Source organism: Argentina anserina, chromosome 6 (assembly GCF_933775445.1).
Source record: "Argentina anserina chromosome 6, drPotAnse1.1, whole genome shotgun sequence".
Taxonomy (NCBI): Eukaryota; Viridiplantae; Streptophyta; class Magnoliopsida; order Rosales; family Rosaceae; genus Argentina; species Argentina anserina.
The window spans coordinates 33,393,256-33,410,693 of record NC_065877.1 but is presented as its reverse complement, the minus strand read 5'-3'; the positions used below and the strand labels follow the sequence as shown (position 1 = coordinate 33,410,693).

The window sequence follows — 17,438 nt, the reverse complement described above, 5'->3', positions numbered from 1 at the left end:
GCTCAGTAATGCAAAGCTTGTCAGATTGATTCAAGCTTCTAAAAGATTTTCGTGCAAGCTAGAAGTTTAGATTCATTACTGCATATCTGGTAATTAATTAAAGAGGGGAGAATTCTCTTTCAGAAAAGAGTTTGAGACTGAAAGAGGGAGAGAATGGTAGCCTTATAGTAGAGGAAAGCTTCATGGTATTTTTTTATTGAAAGTGGTGCGAGGTCCATAGTTTTACGAATCATATTGCTAGAGGAGGATGTTGGATGTTGTGGACTATGTCACAGTGCTTGTAACTGTGTTTAGAATTTTTTTTGATCCTCAATAAAGCAATATATACCCCCTCAAGTTTATTTTGATTCAATCTTCCCGATCAAAGAGTAATGCAAATGCGGTTACGAGGCCGCCTAGGTGCTCCAAGGACGCCATTCACCCTAAAAGCGCCTGACGATTTTTCGAACATTAGTTGACTAAACTCCTCACACCAAAATTAGTCATCTTCCATCTTGTTTTGAAGTCTGTTCTTTATGAAGTTCATAGATGAAAATGTTCTCTCTATTGTTGTTGTAGAGACCGGCAAAGTAAGCACAAGACAAATCAATCTATAGATCATAGAAAAGAATGCTCCTTTTCTTGATTCAACTAATTGCCGACATAAATCACGCACTGATGTTAGATTGGCAAATCTTGGATCCATCCGAATATCTGCTATAAAATACCCATACTCCATATCTAGAGCTTGCAACTCATATGATGTAAAATCCTCCGGATAAAACCTTGAAGCAAGATTGCAAACATCTTTACATTTAAATGAAGCAAAATTATCATATGGATCCAATGTAGCACTAAGAATAAGAAGTTCCAAGGAATCATCTGGAAATCTACTATCCAACTCTGCCAACTGAAAATCCATCACAACATTAAGTATATTGACTCGGTAGTAATGCTCATTTGTGATATTTTGTTCACAAGACTTTATCCTTTTTTGTTGTTGTAAGGAGCATACATATCCGGCACAACTATATCATATTTGCAACAAAATGATATAACCTTTGTAAACTTAGCATCCCAACCATTTTCTCTCATATCTTGAAGTTTTGATTTTGTGAGTGAAAGAAAACGAAGAGCATTCAATATGTCTATGGCTTTTTTTTTGAAGTGCTTGGCAAAGAAAATCAGTAATTTTTATCATATCATGCATCAAATACAAGCAAAAAACAACCAAACACAACTCAATCTACAAGACTTAAATTATGCTCTTTCCTAAATTAATAAATTAAGTACGTCCACTATAATATGTTAAGATTAACATGATTATGTACATGCAGTCACGCAACTATATCAAAATTGGATATAATGGTTTTCTTATTCAAAGCTCCACATATATCTGATTTCTCTACCAAAACATTAGATTAGGCAACAATTGAAATTAATCAACTCGTAATTCTCAAATTCCATATCTCATTTCAATTGAAAATCCTAACTAGACCAATTTCATCACAAATTCACAACCTAAAATTGAAGAAGCGAGAGGGATGAACCGTGAACGTACCTTACGGGCAATAGGATTTGGAGATAGCATAGCAATCTTATTTGAGTGATAACGTTCTGCACAAACGCCGCCGACAACTTCAAACCCTCAATGATGTTACTCCCGACTTCCCGAGCAGCAACAACCGCAATAACTACTCTTGTTGATAATTTGGTTATGGGTTTTGCTCACTAATACTACCAATCTATGGATCTACTCATCGGCAACGTCTATTAAACGCCTGCTCTCCGAACGCCGGCCCTTAATTTGCAGACGTCGTTTTTAAACCAAGAGTGATACAGAGTAGGGGAGAGATGGAAGGCGGAGAGAGCAACAGTGGCGGCAGTAGTAGTGCCGAGTGAACCGTGCGTGGAGACTCTGCAGCTGATGGAGAAGAGTGGTAGCAGTGGTAGCAGCGGTAACGAAAGCCGGAGATCTGACAGCGGCGCTCGGAGAGCAGGCGTTTACCAGAACTTGCCCTACTCATCTACCATCAATCTGGGTTTTACTCTTGCCGTTCCCAACTTGCTGTTATACACAATTAAGGCCAAAGAGAGAGAGAGAGAGTTACAAACTTAGCGGATCCAGGGAGGAAGCAAATTTGGTTGGAGCTTGGAGGCTTGCAGCAAATTTTCTTAGTCTTTTGTTTTTGTATGGTTACAGGCTGTTGTGTATATATATATATGTTGTGTGTATATATATATATAGGGTTTTTTTTTGTCAAAATATTGTATGGGTTGCAGCCCAACCGGCCCTTCATATGAATCCGCCTCTGATGTTATGTATAGCAGTCTTTCAATTCTTTAACCAGCTTTCTCAGATAACTCTTATTATATACCAGTTAGCTACACTGAGAAATCGATCTCATCGAGTACAGTACAATTCAATATCGATCAGAGTCATCAGACCAAAAGATCGAACACATTGGTAACAAGTAACAACCAACGATGCCCAATTGTATACCATCATCAGCTCAACCAACATGGAAAGCCTTTGAGTAGAAGATTATGATGACTTAGTCAGATGGTTTAATTCATTAAGAACTCCCCAAACCCAAATAGCACCCGAAGAACATGATGACAAGCAAATGCAACAAGTTTTTTTTTTTGTGTGTGATACAAGCAAATGCAACAAGTTAATAATTTAGAAGCTGTTATGATTATAAAATTTGTATATTGATGCTTCTTCTACATGCGCACATTGAGACAACATGGCAGTTGAGAGTTGAGACTGTTTCTTCCTGCTCATCAATGAGAATGAGATCTCCACCATTATTCATCGATCAAATCACCTCTCATGATCAAATACTTATTATGACTTTCAGGGTTGACTCGCAATTAGAATTCAAATCCTACGCGGCTTCAAGCTTTGACTCCCATATTTTCTATTTTTTCTTTTTCCTTGTTAGCTTTTCTTATTTCTGCACCTCCTTTCCCCTAAACATTCTCTGATTTCAATTAATAACAATCAAAACACAACGTTTGAGTTCTAATTGGACGGATGGGGTCGCTATATGTACTCCACGACTCAGGCTATAAGCTCCCCAATAATCTAGACATCTAGTCAGCTTCTCACACTAGATCACCGCTCAAGCAGTGAGCTGAAACATATAATAAGAGGGTATCTATAGTAATTGCACATTGCAGTACTACCTTACTCCGATAATCCGATACATGTATGGTAACTATGTTATGCTTAGATGATTCATTTTAGGTCATCTCAGCCTTGTGCTAAAGACGATTTCTTAAGGAAATGAAAGTTCTTCCTCATCTTCAACTTTTTTAAACATCTTTTTTTTTTCAATTTTTTTTCTCACATTATACTCACCGAGTTTAACATTTAATTTTTGACTCTCGCTCGCAGTTCACAGACTTTTAATATCTGAATCGAAACATATGTAAAATAAACATTTCACCCCCGTAGATTTTTGTAAGCATTCATATCCCTCAAAGTGTTGCCATTCAATTACAAGAAAAAAAGTGTCATACTAGTTGATACAATTCATCGTATTAATTAGATAAAATCTCAATTAAGAAAAAAAAAACCAAACAGAAAGAAACAGGCAAACAGCTAATTAAGTAATTAACAACATCCTAAGAAGGCGTTACTTATACTAAGAATTTTTGCTATCCCTCTCATGCTCTGTGAGTAATTTTTCACAATCATTGTTTTGTTTTTGGATGCTACTGCCGCGCTTTTGCATGTGGAGCTCTGTTCCTAAGTCGCCCCCACGTTTCTTTGCGTAGTTTGTGGGTTACATCTCTCCCACCATTCTCAACTGACCCCAAACAAAAAGCGCTTCCTTTCTACACAAACACTGTCAGGAATTTTTAGAAGATTCCAACTCTGCAAACCAAGACGATCTCCGAGATAGATAGGTACGAATTCTTGGAGCTTTTTGACGTGTTGGGTTTGTCTCCCTGCTCGATTTGGTGATCTGGGTGCTGCTGCATTTGCCCAGTAAAATTTAAAGGTTGAAGCTTTGATATAAAGTAGGCTGCTTTAATCTGAATTCTGCTCAGTTTTTAAGGGGTTGATTGTGTTCTGAGTTCTGACTAGGGTTTTTTGTGAATTGGGTGGTGCTTGGATTTTGAGTTTATCTCAACTGTTGTTTTCAGTGTAGTTTTGGTGACCAAGTACACCAGTATAGAAGACTTTAGTTTTACCAGGTCAGTTTGAATTGGGGGTTTTCTGGCATTTTGATATATCAGAGAATTTTAGCCCCATTATTACTTGGTTGTGGTCAATTCACTATTTGGCAGACATTGTGGGATCGAATTTTTGCTTTTGTAATGGTAGCTGATCTATGATTCTGTTACTGAAAGAGACCCTTTTTGGCTCTGGATTTTGAGAACTAGTATTGATGGAACCTATAACAATCCAAAATTAGGTAGACTTTGCATTCAATTTAATCCAAAATGTCCTCAACAACATCACCTTCTCCAAATTCTTCACCTTCTGCAAACCCTCCATCAAATTCCAACACTTCTGCAACCAATGACACCTCTTCCCCTCCTCCACAGTCCTCCTCCTCCCCTCCTCCAACCGCCGCAGCCGCTCCCCCTCCGGCTTCCTCACCCCCACCACCTGTACCATCATCCCCGCCACCAACTGTAGCATCTCCTCCACCAGCTTCACCACCCCCGGCGTCTCCTCCTCCTCCTCCCAAGTCTCCCACTTCCCCTCCTCCAGCTCCTCCTGCTTCACCTCCTGCAGCGTCACCGCCGCCTCCAACGCCAACTACACCGCCCCCGGAGGCACCAGCGTCCAATGTGTCCCCACCGCCACCATCAGGAGGCTCCCCTCCCTCCCCAACACCACCATCAGACCCCTCACCGCCAACTGACTCCCCTCCTCCTCCAGCTGTTCCATCACCACCTCCATCCAAGTCTCCACCACCACCAAAAGCGCCAGAAAAGTCTCCTCCCTCCCCAACTGCACCACCTCCATCTGATCCTCAGTCTGCTCCGCCACCAGTGGTCAACACTCCTCCCAAGTCCACATCACCACCGCCTTCTTCATCAGTTCCCTCATCGTCTTCCCCTCCTGCTGTTTCTCCTCCTGCTGCCCCTAGTAATTCATCGACTCCTTCACCAGCAGGGGTTCCTACAGAGAAGCCTACTGCAAAGCCAACTCCTGATGCCAATGTAACGGTAAATGCCACTCCTGGAAATGCAAAAGGATTGAACACTGGTGGAGCCGTGGCGATTGGAATTGTGGTTGGAGTGCTGGTGCTCAGTCTTGTTGTGATGGCCGTGTGGTTTGCTAAGAAGAAGAAGAAGAGAAAAAGTGGGTCAAATCTTTACACCATGCCTTCTCCATTTGCTTCATCCCAGAATTCAGGTGATATAATGATCACACACAACTTTAATCATGTCATTTTTGCGTTGGTCTGTTGATTCTTAAGTATTCCATTCTTTTTCATTGAGAAGGCATTGATTCTAGCAGCTGCCCGAAGGAATTGGGAGAGTTAGTCTGTGTCAGATCTCTAGAGAATGCAAAGTTGCAAACTACACGTCTTTTTAATATATTCATAATTAAACAATGTACATCTTATTACATCATAGAATGTGCAAAGAATACAATAATTTTTTATGCATTGAATTGTTCATAGTGTGCTGAACTGCTGATGCAGGACATGAGAAATTAGAAATTTTAAACTCTTATGCAAAAGCCTTTTAGATAGTTAGTCCTCTGGACCTTAGTAAATAGTTTATGGCTGATGTTATCACATAATAAATTTATATGACCTGTACAGCCAAATTTTGTTTACGTAACCTTTTGAGTTACCCAGCAAGCTTTAATAGAACGTGCAGTTGAATGTATTATTCATACTGATGTAACTTGCTTCTGCTGTCCAGATTCTGTATTTTTGAGGCCCCAGTCTCCAGCTCCCCTTGTTGGAAATGGTTCTGGTAAAGAATTTATGTATGCACAATCAGAGTCTGGAGCCAGCAATTCAAGATCATGGTTTACATATGAAGAACTGATCCAAGCCACAAATGGATTTTCAACACAGAATCTTTTGGGTGAAGGGGGATTCGGTTGTGTGTACAAAGGTGTCCTGGAAGATGGAAGAGAAGTTGCTGTTAAACAGCTAAAAATTGGTGGTGGACAAGGGGAACGTGAGTTCAGAGCTGAAGTTGAAATCATCAGCCGTGTACACCATCGGCATTTGGTTTCCCTGGTGGGTTACTGTATATCTGACCATCAAAGGTTGCTTGTCTATGACTTTGTTCAAAACGATACCCTTCATTACCATCTTCATGGTGAGCCATACTTTGTATTTGAAAGAAAATCTGAAATATTTGGGAACCTGTAGATCTTGATGACTCACCTGTTGGGTCTAATTCCGGAAGTTTAATTGATAATTTTCAGTAATTTTCTAAATCTCGAAAAGGTGCTTGGGGGGGTTTTCTTCATTTTATTCAAGCTAGAAAAGGAACATTATTATATGATTCCATCTACTGCACACTAAATATAAAATATATATTAACTCTTGAAAATTGACCTCTAACTTTCATCTATTGAAAAATTTCAGGCAAGGACATGCCGGTTATGGATTGGGCTACTAGAGTCAAAGTTGCCGCTGGTGCAGCTCATGGGATAGCTTACTTACATGAAGACTGTGAGCTTCTTCTCCTGTTATATATTACAGTTTGCAATGCATTTTCTTATAAACTTGGATTATAAGAATGTAGAACTATAATCTGGAATGTCAACTGTTTAGTGCTGTATTGATCATTGAATTAAATGAACACAAATATGTTCCGGCATCATCCATATTTAAGGACATATAGTGACGTATTCTGTGCCATGGTCATCAGCATTATGTTTATATGTGTTTCTACAAGTATATATCAATCAACGCCCTATAGTTGAAATTACCTCTGTAATCATAACACTGAGAAAGAGTATTTGAGAATAGATTACATATTCAAAATGAACAATCTTCATGGCGCACTGTTATTCTTATATTCAATTTACAGTATGGCAACCAAAATCAAGTCATATAATTGGACTACATATGACTATGTTCATTGAGTCAACAGTTGCCTTTAGTACTGCATTAATCCTTGTATTGTATAGTGTCATGTTCTCTCTCTTCCTTTTCATTCTCTCTCTGAATATTTGGTCTTAATGTGTTTGTCAGGCCATCCTCGCATCATTCATAGAGATATCAAGTCGTCAAACATTCTTCTGGATAACAATTTTGAAGCTCAGGTATGCCTGTTTCCAGTATCAAGAAAAAACATAGAAATTAGCTGGTAAGAGTCTGTATCACGGGTTCAGTTTAGTCTTCTGCCAAGAGCCTTTCGGCTGTATTCCTGCATGCTCACAATGCTTTTTTAACATCGCCCTTGGCAGCTAGAGCTCATTCTTGCAGTCTCCAATTGTAATTACTTGATTGCAACTTATTGTTCTAAAGATGCAATTGTTCTCACTAACAGGTTGCAGACTTTGGACTTGCAAAGCTAGCATTGGATACAAATACACATGTAACAACACGAGTCATGGGAACATTTGGGTAAATATTTGTAGTTTTTGGACCATGATTGTCCCCATTTTCAATCTTTTGAGTTGTTCTGATGGAATTGTGTGATTGTCCAGATACATGGCTCCAGAATATGCAACAAGTGGAAAGTTAACAGATAAGTCTGACGTTTATTCTTATGGCGTTGTACTATTGGAGCTGATTACCGGTCGCAAGCCTGTGGATGGCTCTCAACCATTGGGAGACGAGAGCCTTGTTGAATGGGTAAATCTATATGCACTGAATTTTCTTTTGTTGGTCGTCGAGAGTCTTTTGTTTTTAATAATTGTTTTTTTCTGGAGACAATCATTTACTCTTGCATTGTTTTGGTTGTTTCTTCTAATTAACTGGTTTATTTAACATTTGAGTTTTAGGCTTCTTGTTAGAGTCTATTCTCCCAAACGGCGATGATAGCTTTGAAAAACTTATTCTGCCACCTGTATCTCTTTTATGTAATCAGAATGTTATGGTTCTACAATATCTAGAACAGACACCTTCTAGCATACTTGAAACATTGAATGACAGCCAATCTTTTCTTCCAGGCTCGACCTTTGCTTACTGACGCAGTTGAAACTGGAGATTTAAGTGAGTTGGCAGATCCAAGGCTGGAAAAGAATTATGTTGAGAGTGAAATGTTTCGGATGATTGAGGCGGCTTCAGCTTGTGTGCGTCATTCAGCTACTAAAAGGCCACGAATGAGACAGGTATGAAATATTATATGACTAGTCTGACATTTGTTCTGTACTGCAGATAAGTTAAAATTTATATCCCCATTGCAGGTGGTAAGGGCTTTAGACTCCTTGGATGATACCTCAGATCTCAGTAACGGAATGAAACCTGGCCAGAGTGAAGTTTTTAATTCTGCAGATCAGTCTGCACAAATTAGAATGTTCCAAAGAATGGCATTTGCTAGTCAGGATTACAGTACGAGTTACTTTAATCAAAGTCAGAGTAGCTGGAAAAGTAGAGATAACGGGGACCAATCTCGGAGTAGCTGGAATAGAGATCAGCGGGAACAGAGTAGAGAGCAGGGGGACCAAACTCGGAGTACCTGGAGTAGAGACCAGAGAAACCAGGACACTGTATTACCCATAGATAGATCTGGAGGATGGAACATTTGACACAATTTAAGGCACATGTTGCAATCTAGAGTTCTACCAACTATATTGGGGTGTTGGAACAAGGTTGTGCTCGTTTCTTGCAAATCTTCTCATTTTTCACATGATTTTTTGTGTTCTCTGCTAACATGAGTTTGTTGCAAGGATGCCCATTTCTGTGTATTCTTTTGTAAGGTAGGTTCATTGATACAGCATTGTACGTAAGCTATTATTTGAGGTTTTTATATAAATGGTATGATATACATGCTCTGAAGCTTTCTCATTTGTGGAGAGTTGTTTGTAGAGAATGAAGGAATCCAGTAAAACACTCCAAGGCCAAATGGTGCCAAATGGTACCAAATGGAATATCTGATGATGCCAAAACACTCCTCACTGGTCTAAATCAATCAATTAGCTTGTCGATCAACTATTAACGGTTTCCATTGTTAACTATTTACTTGCCAGACATAAATTGATATGTAAATTAAACTGGCAATTTAAAGAACAAGAATGTTACACGCATGACCCTCATGTCTGCCTTAACTTGTGGGCACTTACCACCCTCGTGTCTTCATCTACTATTCTTCAGCTACCAGACATAGTCCACAACAATAAAGGAGGCATTTATTTATGGGACTTCGACAAAGAAGTCTACGTTCCAGTTTAAATTATATGAAATAAAACTCCAGAAAGAGAGAGATAGAGGAGAAGGGAGACGGCAATGGCAATGGAAGAGGTGATGGTGCCAAAGCCATTGATGGTCTCTATAGAGGAGGAACACAAAAGCTGTGTAAACTATGCATTCAGGTGCAGTTTGGATAATTCAAGAGATAAGAACCTGGTCTGTGTGACCAGTGGGAATTCTTACCTGGGTTCTCACATAGCTAAGGCTCTTTTGGCTCGTGGATACCTTGTTCGAGTCACCATTCAAAACCGAGGTACCCTGCTAGAACTTTTCACGACCACAAATAGTTTTTGCCAAATTATGATCTCTTTTTCACTTTTCTCTTTTCTATCTCTATGTTATGCACGATAGAGGATTATGAAGACATGAAGAAGCTAATGAGAGAGGAAGTGATTAACCAACTAGAGAGTGTTGTTGTGGCAAAGATGGGGAACTTGGATAGGCTTTGTGATGCTTTTAGGGGCTGCCATGCAATTTTTCATACCTCCTCCTTCATTGATCCACATGGTGTCTCTGGTTACTCTGTAAGTTTGGCACATATATATACTGATTAGAGCATGTTTGGATTGTTTAGGTGAAAGTACTTCTGTAAATCTAATGCTTGGTTGAAGACCAGTAACAACTAACAAGTTTAAGATTTTATTTGGAAGTTGGAAGAACAATATCACTAGATCAGTAACGCCAGACTAGTTTATAGTGCGTTAAGAATTTTTTATTTCAGACATTAATAAATATTGCATTTACATGTCTAGGGACAAATGGCATTTCTTGAAACTGAAGGGGCAAAGAATGTGATCGAAGCTTGCGGCAGGGCAGCATATGCAAAGAGATGCATCTTCACTTCCTCTCTTCTTGCCTCTGTTTGGACAGGTGATAGTGAAAACAAGGTCATTGATGAGTTCAGCTGGAGCAACGTAGAATTCTGCAGAGAAAATAAGGTTTGTCAATGGTGAATTTCTTGATATTTGATCACTTGGTACAGTAATTGCAGTACTAAATATGTATCGATTGTTTGCGATCGAGCATCCTATTTATTACTTATATTCACTCTTTTCTTATGCAAAATTAGCTTTGGCTGGCTTTGGGGAAGACCACTGCAGAGATGGCTTGTTGGAGAAAGGCGAAGGAAATGAAAGTCAATCTTGTGACAGTTTGCCCTGGCCTTCTCATGGACTCAAGTGCTTGCCAGGACAGCTCCATACCCTATCTCAAAGGCAACTACCAACTACATCTTGATAGACATGTTAATTCATTTAGCAATTAACAACAAATTTCTGAAAATGCTTTTGTGATGTGTTTATAGGTGGGAAGGATATGCTAAAAAATGGTCACCTAGCCATTGAGGATGTGGAAAAGGCTGCAGAGGCGCACGTCTTTGTTTACGAAGCCATGGACAATGGAGCAGGCGGGAGATACCTATGCTTTGGGAATGTTATAAGAAAAAGAAGTGAAGCCATTGAACTCGAAAATAGGTTAAAGATTCAGGGTATGTTATCAGGAGGAGGAAGCCATGAAGTGTTAAATGAAGAAGAAGATGCAGAAGTAACCAGCATGCTCAGTAATGCAAAGCTTGTCAGATTGATTCAAGCTTCTAAAAGATTTTCGTGCAAGCTAGAAGTTTAGATTCATTACTGCATATCTGGTAATTAATTAAAGAGGGGAGAATACTCTTTCCGAAAAGAGTTTGAGACTGAAAGAGGGAGAGAATGGTAGCCATAGAGTAGAGGAAAGCTTCATGGTATTTTTTTTGAAAGCGGTGTGAGGTCCATAGTTTTACGAATCATATTGCTAGAGGAGGATGTTGGATGTTGTGGACTATGCCACAGTGCTTGTAACTGTGTTTAGAAATTTTTTTATCCTCAATTAAGCAATATATACCCCCTCAAGTTTCTTTTGATTCAATCTTCCCGAACAAAGAGTAATGCAAATGCAGTTACGATGCCGCCTAGGTGCTCCAAGGCAGTTATTCACCCTAAAAGCACTTGACGATTTTTCGAACCTTGGTCACAAATAAACTCCTCATACCAAAATTAGTCACTATTTGTCCTGTTTTATTAGAGAAATTATTATAATATACTCGCTACATATCTCACGTGGTGTATTCTTTAATGTTATTGGTTTATTTTAAATTGTGATTGTTTCTGATTGATTCTTATATATAAATAAACTTTTACCATTTTCACCGCGTACATGTTAATTATATCATGATCTAATATGATTGGATGTGTACACCATATGACAGTGTCACGTGTTGTGGTGAGTACATATAATAATTACTCGTTTTACTATTAGTTTAACCACAACTTTACCGCTCTACTACAATCAATTTGGAATCAAATCGAAGAAGAGAAAAAGCTACATAAAATGCGATGCTAAGGTTTAAAACTATATCCAATTTGGATTCATTGTCTATCATGAAATTGAACCGAACGTTCACTACAGTAAAAGCATGCGAAAGTTACTATGATCATAATGTGGTCTCCTAAAAGAAACCGAACCAAATCGACCGAATTTAACAAAATAATTTCCAAAAGCCCAATTCACCTCAAAAGCAAGGGTGATCAAAACGACGTCGTAAAAAGCCGAGAAGTGTAGAGAGAATCGAAGACATACAGAAGAGTGTAGAGAGAATTAGTTCAGTTGAGAAGACAAGAGAAGAGGGACAGAACAAACAAGGAGAAACATTAAAGACAAGTCTTTGGTTGTCGCGATCTTAATCTCGGAAGAATGGGGGAGGAGAGAGACGACTCACAGAAGCTGAAGAAGATAGCGGCGGCGGCCTACGACTACGAGAACGACCCCAGATGGGCCGACTACTGGGCCAACATCCTCATCCCTCCACACATGTCCTCCAGTCCTGAGGTCATCAGCCATTTCAAGCAGAAGTTCTACAAGCGCTATATTGTGAGTCCCAATCTCAATCTCATCATCTGGCTTCTTCAATGTTTGGAGCTTTAATCTGGGATTCGGGTTTTATGGGGGGTTTTGTTTCTGTTTTGCTTATTGGGTTTTCTAATTGACTTTTATTCTCTCTGAATTATAGAAAGGTTGGAACTTGGAACTGGGTTTGTTTGTTTCTCAAGAATTTTGATTTTGTTTTGTTCTAGTCAGAGTGATGATTTTGTTACTGCTATGTTTTTCTGTGAATTGGGTGATTGAGCTTAGGATTTGCCTTTAGTTTATGGACATGTATGCGCTTCCCCATAATTGTTTTCGTTCTGTTTTGTAAGTATGGAGTTACTAGAATTTTGGTGATTTTTACATGCTGAGTTATTGATTGAATGTCGAACGGTGTTTCAAGTTATCTGCACCCACTTGTTTGCATATTGACAAAGTTAGGAACTTGGATGTGATAAACAGGATTCTGAACTTCTGGTGGATGCAATGTCCAGCGGGAGTCCTTCTAAGCCAAAGAGGCCATCCTCATCGTCGTCATCGTCCCGGTCTACAAATGACAGTGCAGGTTGAAATGCAATCAGTTTTCAGTATTACTATTAATAAGCTCAAATTGTCGTGTCATAAAAAGAAATCAAGTTTGTTTGCTATTTAGTAGCCTGAAAGTGTTGATTGCAAGTTGAACTTGATGGGTATGTAGGATCAACTTCTAGAACATCAGGAGCATCAGGAACCGCACCAACAAGTCCTCCAACTTCTCTGCGTTGGGATCGCCAAACTATTCAGTTTTCTATTAATGCTTGGGTACAGCCAATCTACTTATCAGTTATCATGCTTACTATACATATATTACACATTTAAATCAACTTGTGAGGACATAAGACCGGTTTTATGTACTTTTTCCTAACTTGCTGTCATACACTTTCTTTTGTGTAGCATTTCTCTAGTCAGTTGTTTCTTGACAAGAAATATTATATTACTTTATGTAATTCTCTACTTGTTCTTCGTTTCTCAGCATCCTTCAACCACGCTCAGTAATACAGAATGTGGTTATACAATGATAAACTCATATGAAAAATAATGTATACCTTTTTTTGTCCATTATGGTTTTTGTTAGCTGCTTCAATGAAAATTGGGAAGGCACTCAGCCTTGACACTGGTCATTTTTCTCAGCCTGACTTTCAGAATTTTGTTTTTGTTTGTTTGTTTTACTGTTTCTTCTATCCAAAAGTTAAAGGCTGTAGTTCAGTTGTCTGAGCTTTCTTTTTTTTGAATCTGTCATGATTGCTGAACTTATTTGCGTAGTGTAGAAATGAAAGATCGCCTAATGTATACTTGTTCTCCACAAGCAAGAGGCAAAGTTTGCTTCTGATTGTAGGGTTAAAATTATGTTGCTTCTGAAACCATATTCTCATTTACATATTAGAAAGTTGACTTTGAAGTAAAAGTGAGCCTTATGAATCATTTTTTATTGGTCAGACGTCTTGTATTGAACATAGCGCTCTTGGCTACTCTTGCCAGTTTTGAGTGTCATTTCAGATGATTGTCTGTTATTATCGCTCAATATGAACTCTTTTTTTCTCATCTTCAGGTGTTTCTTGTGGCTGTGCTTGCGATTTTCCCATTGGTGCCTAGGCACCTTTCGAATAGGGCATATCGGCTTTCTTTTATGGGCACAGCGTGTTCCTCTCTTTATTCATTGTACTCACAGCACGGGGTAAATATTAAACTTTAGTAACACCAACTTTTTGCTATTATTCAATTGGTTAATTGATAGCGTCTTTGCTGTTTTATCATTGATTTAGCCTTGCTGTTTCAGAAACCGAGGGAGTGGAACTTACAGGGTTTGCAAGTATACTTTCGAATAATAGTCGATTCTAAGGATTTTATCTACTTGATATACTGCGTGACTTTTGTCACGTCCCATCTTTCTCTCAAATGTGAGCATTTCCATGCCCTCTCTCCTTTTTCTTTTCCTGCCTTCCACTGTTGCACTTATTTCCTTAGATGTTTCTAGCTTAATTATATGATCTCAATTGCAGTCGCCTTGATTCCCATTCTATGTCGGGCTCTTGTTCATGTTGCCAAGTTCCTAAGGCGCAACTTTAGTCAGTCCTCATTGTACAGGTAGGAAATTTGGTGTTTAACAGTGTTGCCTAATATTGGATGCATTGGAATTCTCGTCTAAGGAAATAATGATTTTTCATCGTGTCTTCTGTTCTCTGAATGTAATTATATGACTGGCAAATTGGTAATTTGAAGGATTTACCTTGTCGATTCCTTTCAGGATTCATGGAGTTCTTTAACATGTTGGTTTAATGTACAGTCTAACTAAATAATTGCTTCTTCTATAATATATGGAGTCATATTCTCTTTCCCTTGATGGTAAACAGGAAATATTTGGAAGATCCTTGCGTTTGGGTTGAGGCAAACACAACTACCCTCAGCATACTCTCTTCACATGTTGAGATTGGAAATGGCTTCCTTTTAATTATATCGCTGTTCTCGTGAGTTGTTTGGAACCATTGTCTTTTGTTTTGTTCTTGACGATATTTTACTATCTTGTTTTTAGGATGTATTACTAAATTTTTAGTTTATTCTCGTAGGTGGCAGCGGAACATTATACAGACAGTCATGTATTGGCAGGTAATATGGAATGACATCTCTGTTTTCTGGGGTTAAAGCTGTTCCATTTGTGTTATCATGTTCACCCTCCTACCCTCACTTACACGCACACACATGCGTTAAATTTGTGCACCAAGTTCATCCAACTTGCCTTACTAATTACTTTTTAACATTATTCTTCTCATTAACCAATGAGGTTAGAAGTTGAGTTTGTCCACACTGTAGGTTTAGGTGGTTATTGTGTGTAAAATGAACTCTAATATCTGCCATTGTAGAGTCAGAAAGTGTCTAAAGTGTATTTGCTTGTATATAAAATTGCGAGGTGGTGATACTTTTTCTTTTTGACATGTTTTGCAGTTGCTGAAGCTCATGTATCATGCTCCAGGGACTTCTGCCTACCATCTGAGTGTGTGGACTAAGATAGGGAGGACTGTTCATCCATTCATCCACCGCTGGGCGCCATTCTTGGAGCCTCCCCTTTCCACAGTTCAGAGATGGTGGTTAAGGTAGAGACAAGAGGGAGAATGATTTAGAGAGGCAGCTAATATGAAATGCAAATTTTCTTGAATGCTCGTTATCTAAAGAAAAACCTGTTGTCAGAGATATATTTGGATCAGCAAATGTTCATTTGGATTCTAGCATGGATAAAGTAGAAAGTATCTCCACTGAGGCTGTGTTGAATTTTAGTTCCACTTCGAACTAACAATTTATGTGATAGAACTTTTTACGTATGAAAATATTGCTTCATAGCCAGGTAGGTACTGCTAGCTAGCAATTGACATAGCATTGCCATATTTGTTTTCTGGTTCTAATCAGTAGTTCAGTACACAATGTCAACCCGACAGTTGTCTTGCTGAGTGAATAAGTGACCATCTTCCATATTATCTTAGCGATTGAGCTCAGTTTGCTGTACACTCTGATATGTACATTCCAGATTTCCAGAAGCAGGAAGACAGTTATGCTGCTAATCCTGCAACTAATTGCCGCATTTTAAGGTGGAAGTTCAGCCTTTACCTCTCCACTTCCTTTTCAGGCCTGATCCAATCCCGGAAATGTGGAATTCATATCTCGACTCTTACCAACACGACTGCTTGTGATTTCTAGAGCCTTGCTCTTTGATATTGTAAACGTAACACGACAACGCAAACATACAACTACTTGTGGTGGTTTGATGACATGGTTCGTTTCGCGACATGGACATGCAGCTAACTAGCTATCGCCTCCTATCGGAATTTGAGGTCCAAAACTTGACCTAATAGCAGGTGGTGGTCAGATTTAATCAACTGGAAATCTCAGCAGAGAGATACCTTAACATTTCCTTCTTTGGGTCACAGCTAGTCATCACGTTCGTCATTATTAATTATTCCCATTTTGGTCCTAATTATTCGACTATAATAATAATACAAAAGGATTCAATGATTATGGTGGGACCTCCTCTCCGATCCAAAAAGCGCCACGTGGAAAAATGCTTTATAATAGTCACCGTTTTTTTAGTAACGTGCACCTGCGTAACATTAACGTGTGATGTACCAATCAATTATATTACGTCATTGTATAATTAATATACATGCGGTGAAAATAACAAAAGTTTATTTACATATAAAAATTAATAAACTGCTTAAAAGTATCAGACAACAATTTAGTTTACAAATAACTCACTACTTAATTTGATAAAACAAATAAGGACTAAAATTTATAAATAAAGACCAAATGATGGCAAGTTGACATATGTCATAAAATAAATTATTTTTTACCCTTCTTTGATCCATAATATTTGCTACTATCAATGAAGAGATTATCGGCTACTGTTGATTACATAAACTAACTACTACTGTCGACTATAAAAACTAACTAATACTATCGAGTTAAAAACTAGCTGCTACTGTCGACTTTGAAGGTACATGCTACTGTCGACTATGAATCTAACTCATACTGTCAACTATGAATCTAACTACTATTGTCGACTTCAAAGGCACTTGTTACTGTCGACTTTGAAGGTACATGCTACTATCGATTATAAATCTAAATGCTACTGACGACTATGAATCTAACTGCTATTGTCGACTTGGAAGGTACATGCTACTGTCGACTATAAATCTAATTGCTACTGTCGACTATTAATCTAACTACTACTGTTGACTTGGAAGATATCTGCTACTGTCGACTATAAATCTAGCTTATACTGTTGATTGAGAAACTAACTATTACTGTGGTTTTTTTATGAGAAAAATTCAAAATTTCTCAAAATATATGTAATATGGTACTTAAATGAAAGCCCATGACATAAGGAACAACTTTATATATTGACTCACCTCTAAATTATCGGTAGTTTGGAAACTTAAATTTGTCGGAAAAACTAAAATAACAAGAAGAGAGAAATATGTTAGATCTATGAGTGTTATTTGAAAATTTTCACAAAAATAAATGATATTTTAGATATTTTTGCATTAATTAATCAGTTTTGTTTTACTTATTCTTTGGGCTCGGACTTATGTCCTAATTTGTATAAGAAATATGAAAAAGTGAGTTTTTAGTTAATTCAAACGTGGTCTAATACTACTAAATAATTATATATATAAATTA

General features: G+C 38.2%; 4 protein-coding genes across 5 annotated transcripts in view; all 4 read left to right on the top strand.

Moving 5' to 3' along the window:
* Positions 1-11,199, top strand: part of LOC126798035 (cinnamoyl-CoA reductase-like SNL6) — an 11,684-nt gene extending 485 nt beyond the window's left edge. The window contains exons 2-3 of one of the 2 annotated variants that reach the window (XR_007672487.1): positions 1-212; positions 11,099-11,199. The exon at positions 1-212 is cut by the window's left edge and continues 250 nt beyond it. Coding sequence is in view for 1 of the 2 variants with exons in the window: in XM_050524853.1 (XP_050380810.1) it covers positions 1-70 (70 nt within the window). In the remaining variant the exon portion in view is untranslated. Of the gene's footprint in view, positions 337-11,098 lie in introns of those variants that run through there. The other variant, XM_050524853.1, reaches the window with a different exon arrangement.
* On the top strand, positions 3,791-8,913 carry LOC126798033 (proline-rich receptor-like protein kinase PERK8). Its single transcript, XM_050524851.1, has 8 exons — positions 3,791-5,362; positions 5,881-6,288; positions 6,561-6,647; positions 7,173-7,243; positions 7,471-7,547; positions 7,631-7,778; positions 8,096-8,257; positions 8,333-8,913. The coding sequence occupies exons 1-8, from the start codon at positions 4,438-4,440 to the stop codon at positions 8,672-8,674; spliced, it is 2,220 nt and encodes a 739-aa protein (XP_050380808.1). The 5' UTR covers positions 3,791-4,437; the 3' UTR covers positions 8,675-8,913.
* LOC126798034 (cinnamoyl-CoA reductase-like SNL6) lies at positions 9,228-11,018 on the top strand. The gene is made up of 5 exons (XM_050524852.1): positions 9,228-9,588; positions 9,687-9,859; positions 10,088-10,273; positions 10,405-10,549; positions 10,639-11,018. Exons 1-5 carry the CDS (start codon positions 9,372-9,374, stop codon positions 10,956-10,958), a joined length of 1,041 nt encoding a protein of 346 aa, XP_050380809.1. The 5' UTR covers positions 9,228-9,371; the 3' UTR covers positions 10,959-11,018.
* Positions 11,200-11,938: 739 nt separating the features above from the next.
* LOC126799005 (uncharacterized) lies at positions 11,939-15,740 on the top strand. The gene is made up of 10 exons (XM_050526109.1): positions 11,939-12,239; positions 12,696-12,798; positions 12,931-13,034; positions 13,822-13,947; positions 14,050-14,170; positions 14,273-14,357; positions 14,624-14,737; positions 14,837-14,876; positions 15,213-15,613; positions 15,675-15,740. Exons 1-9 carry the CDS (start codon positions 12,063-12,065, stop codon positions 15,363-15,365), a joined length of 1,023 nt encoding a protein of 340 aa, XP_050382066.1. The 5' UTR covers positions 11,939-12,062; the 3' UTR covers positions 15,366-15,613; positions 15,675-15,740.
* Positions 15,741-17,438: the final 1,698 nt, after the last annotated feature.

Bases quoted from the DNA above. Each gene is read 5' to 3' on its own strand.
- LOC126798033 (XM_050524851.1), top strand. From the start codon at position 4,438: ATGTCCTCAACAACATCACCTTCTCCAAATTCTTCACCTTCTGCAAAC. The intron at 5,363-5,880 runs GTGATATAATGA...TCTGCTGTCCAG, and splicing joins TGCTTCATCCCAGAATTCAG to ATTCTGTATTTTTGAGGCCC. The intron at 8,258-8,332 runs GTATGAAATATT...TCCCCATTGCAG, and splicing joins AAAGGCCACGAATGAGACAG to GTGGTAAGGGCTTTAGACTC.
- LOC126798034 (XM_050524852.1), top strand. From the start codon at position 9,372: ATGGCAATGGAAGAGGTGATGGTGCCAAAGCCATTGATGGTCTCTATA. The intron at 9,860-10,087 runs GTAAGTTTGGCA...TTACATGTCTAG, and splicing joins ATGGTGTCTCTGGTTACTCT to GGACAAATGGCATTTCTTGA. The intron at 10,274-10,404 runs GTTTGTCAATGG...ATGCAAAATTAG, and splicing joins AATTCTGCAGAGAAAATAAG to CTTTGGCTGGCTTTGGGGAA.
- LOC126799005 (XM_050526109.1), top strand. From the start codon at position 12,063: ATGGGGGAGGAGAGAGACGACTCACAGAAGCTGAAGAAGATAGCGGCG. The intron at 12,799-12,930 runs GTTGAAATGCAA...ATGGGTATGTAG, and splicing joins GTCTACAAATGACAGTGCAG to GATCAACTTCTAGAACATCA. The intron at 14,358-14,623 runs GTAGGAAATTTG...GATGGTAAACAG, and splicing joins AGTCAGTCCTCATTGTACAG to GAAATATTTGGAAGATCCTT.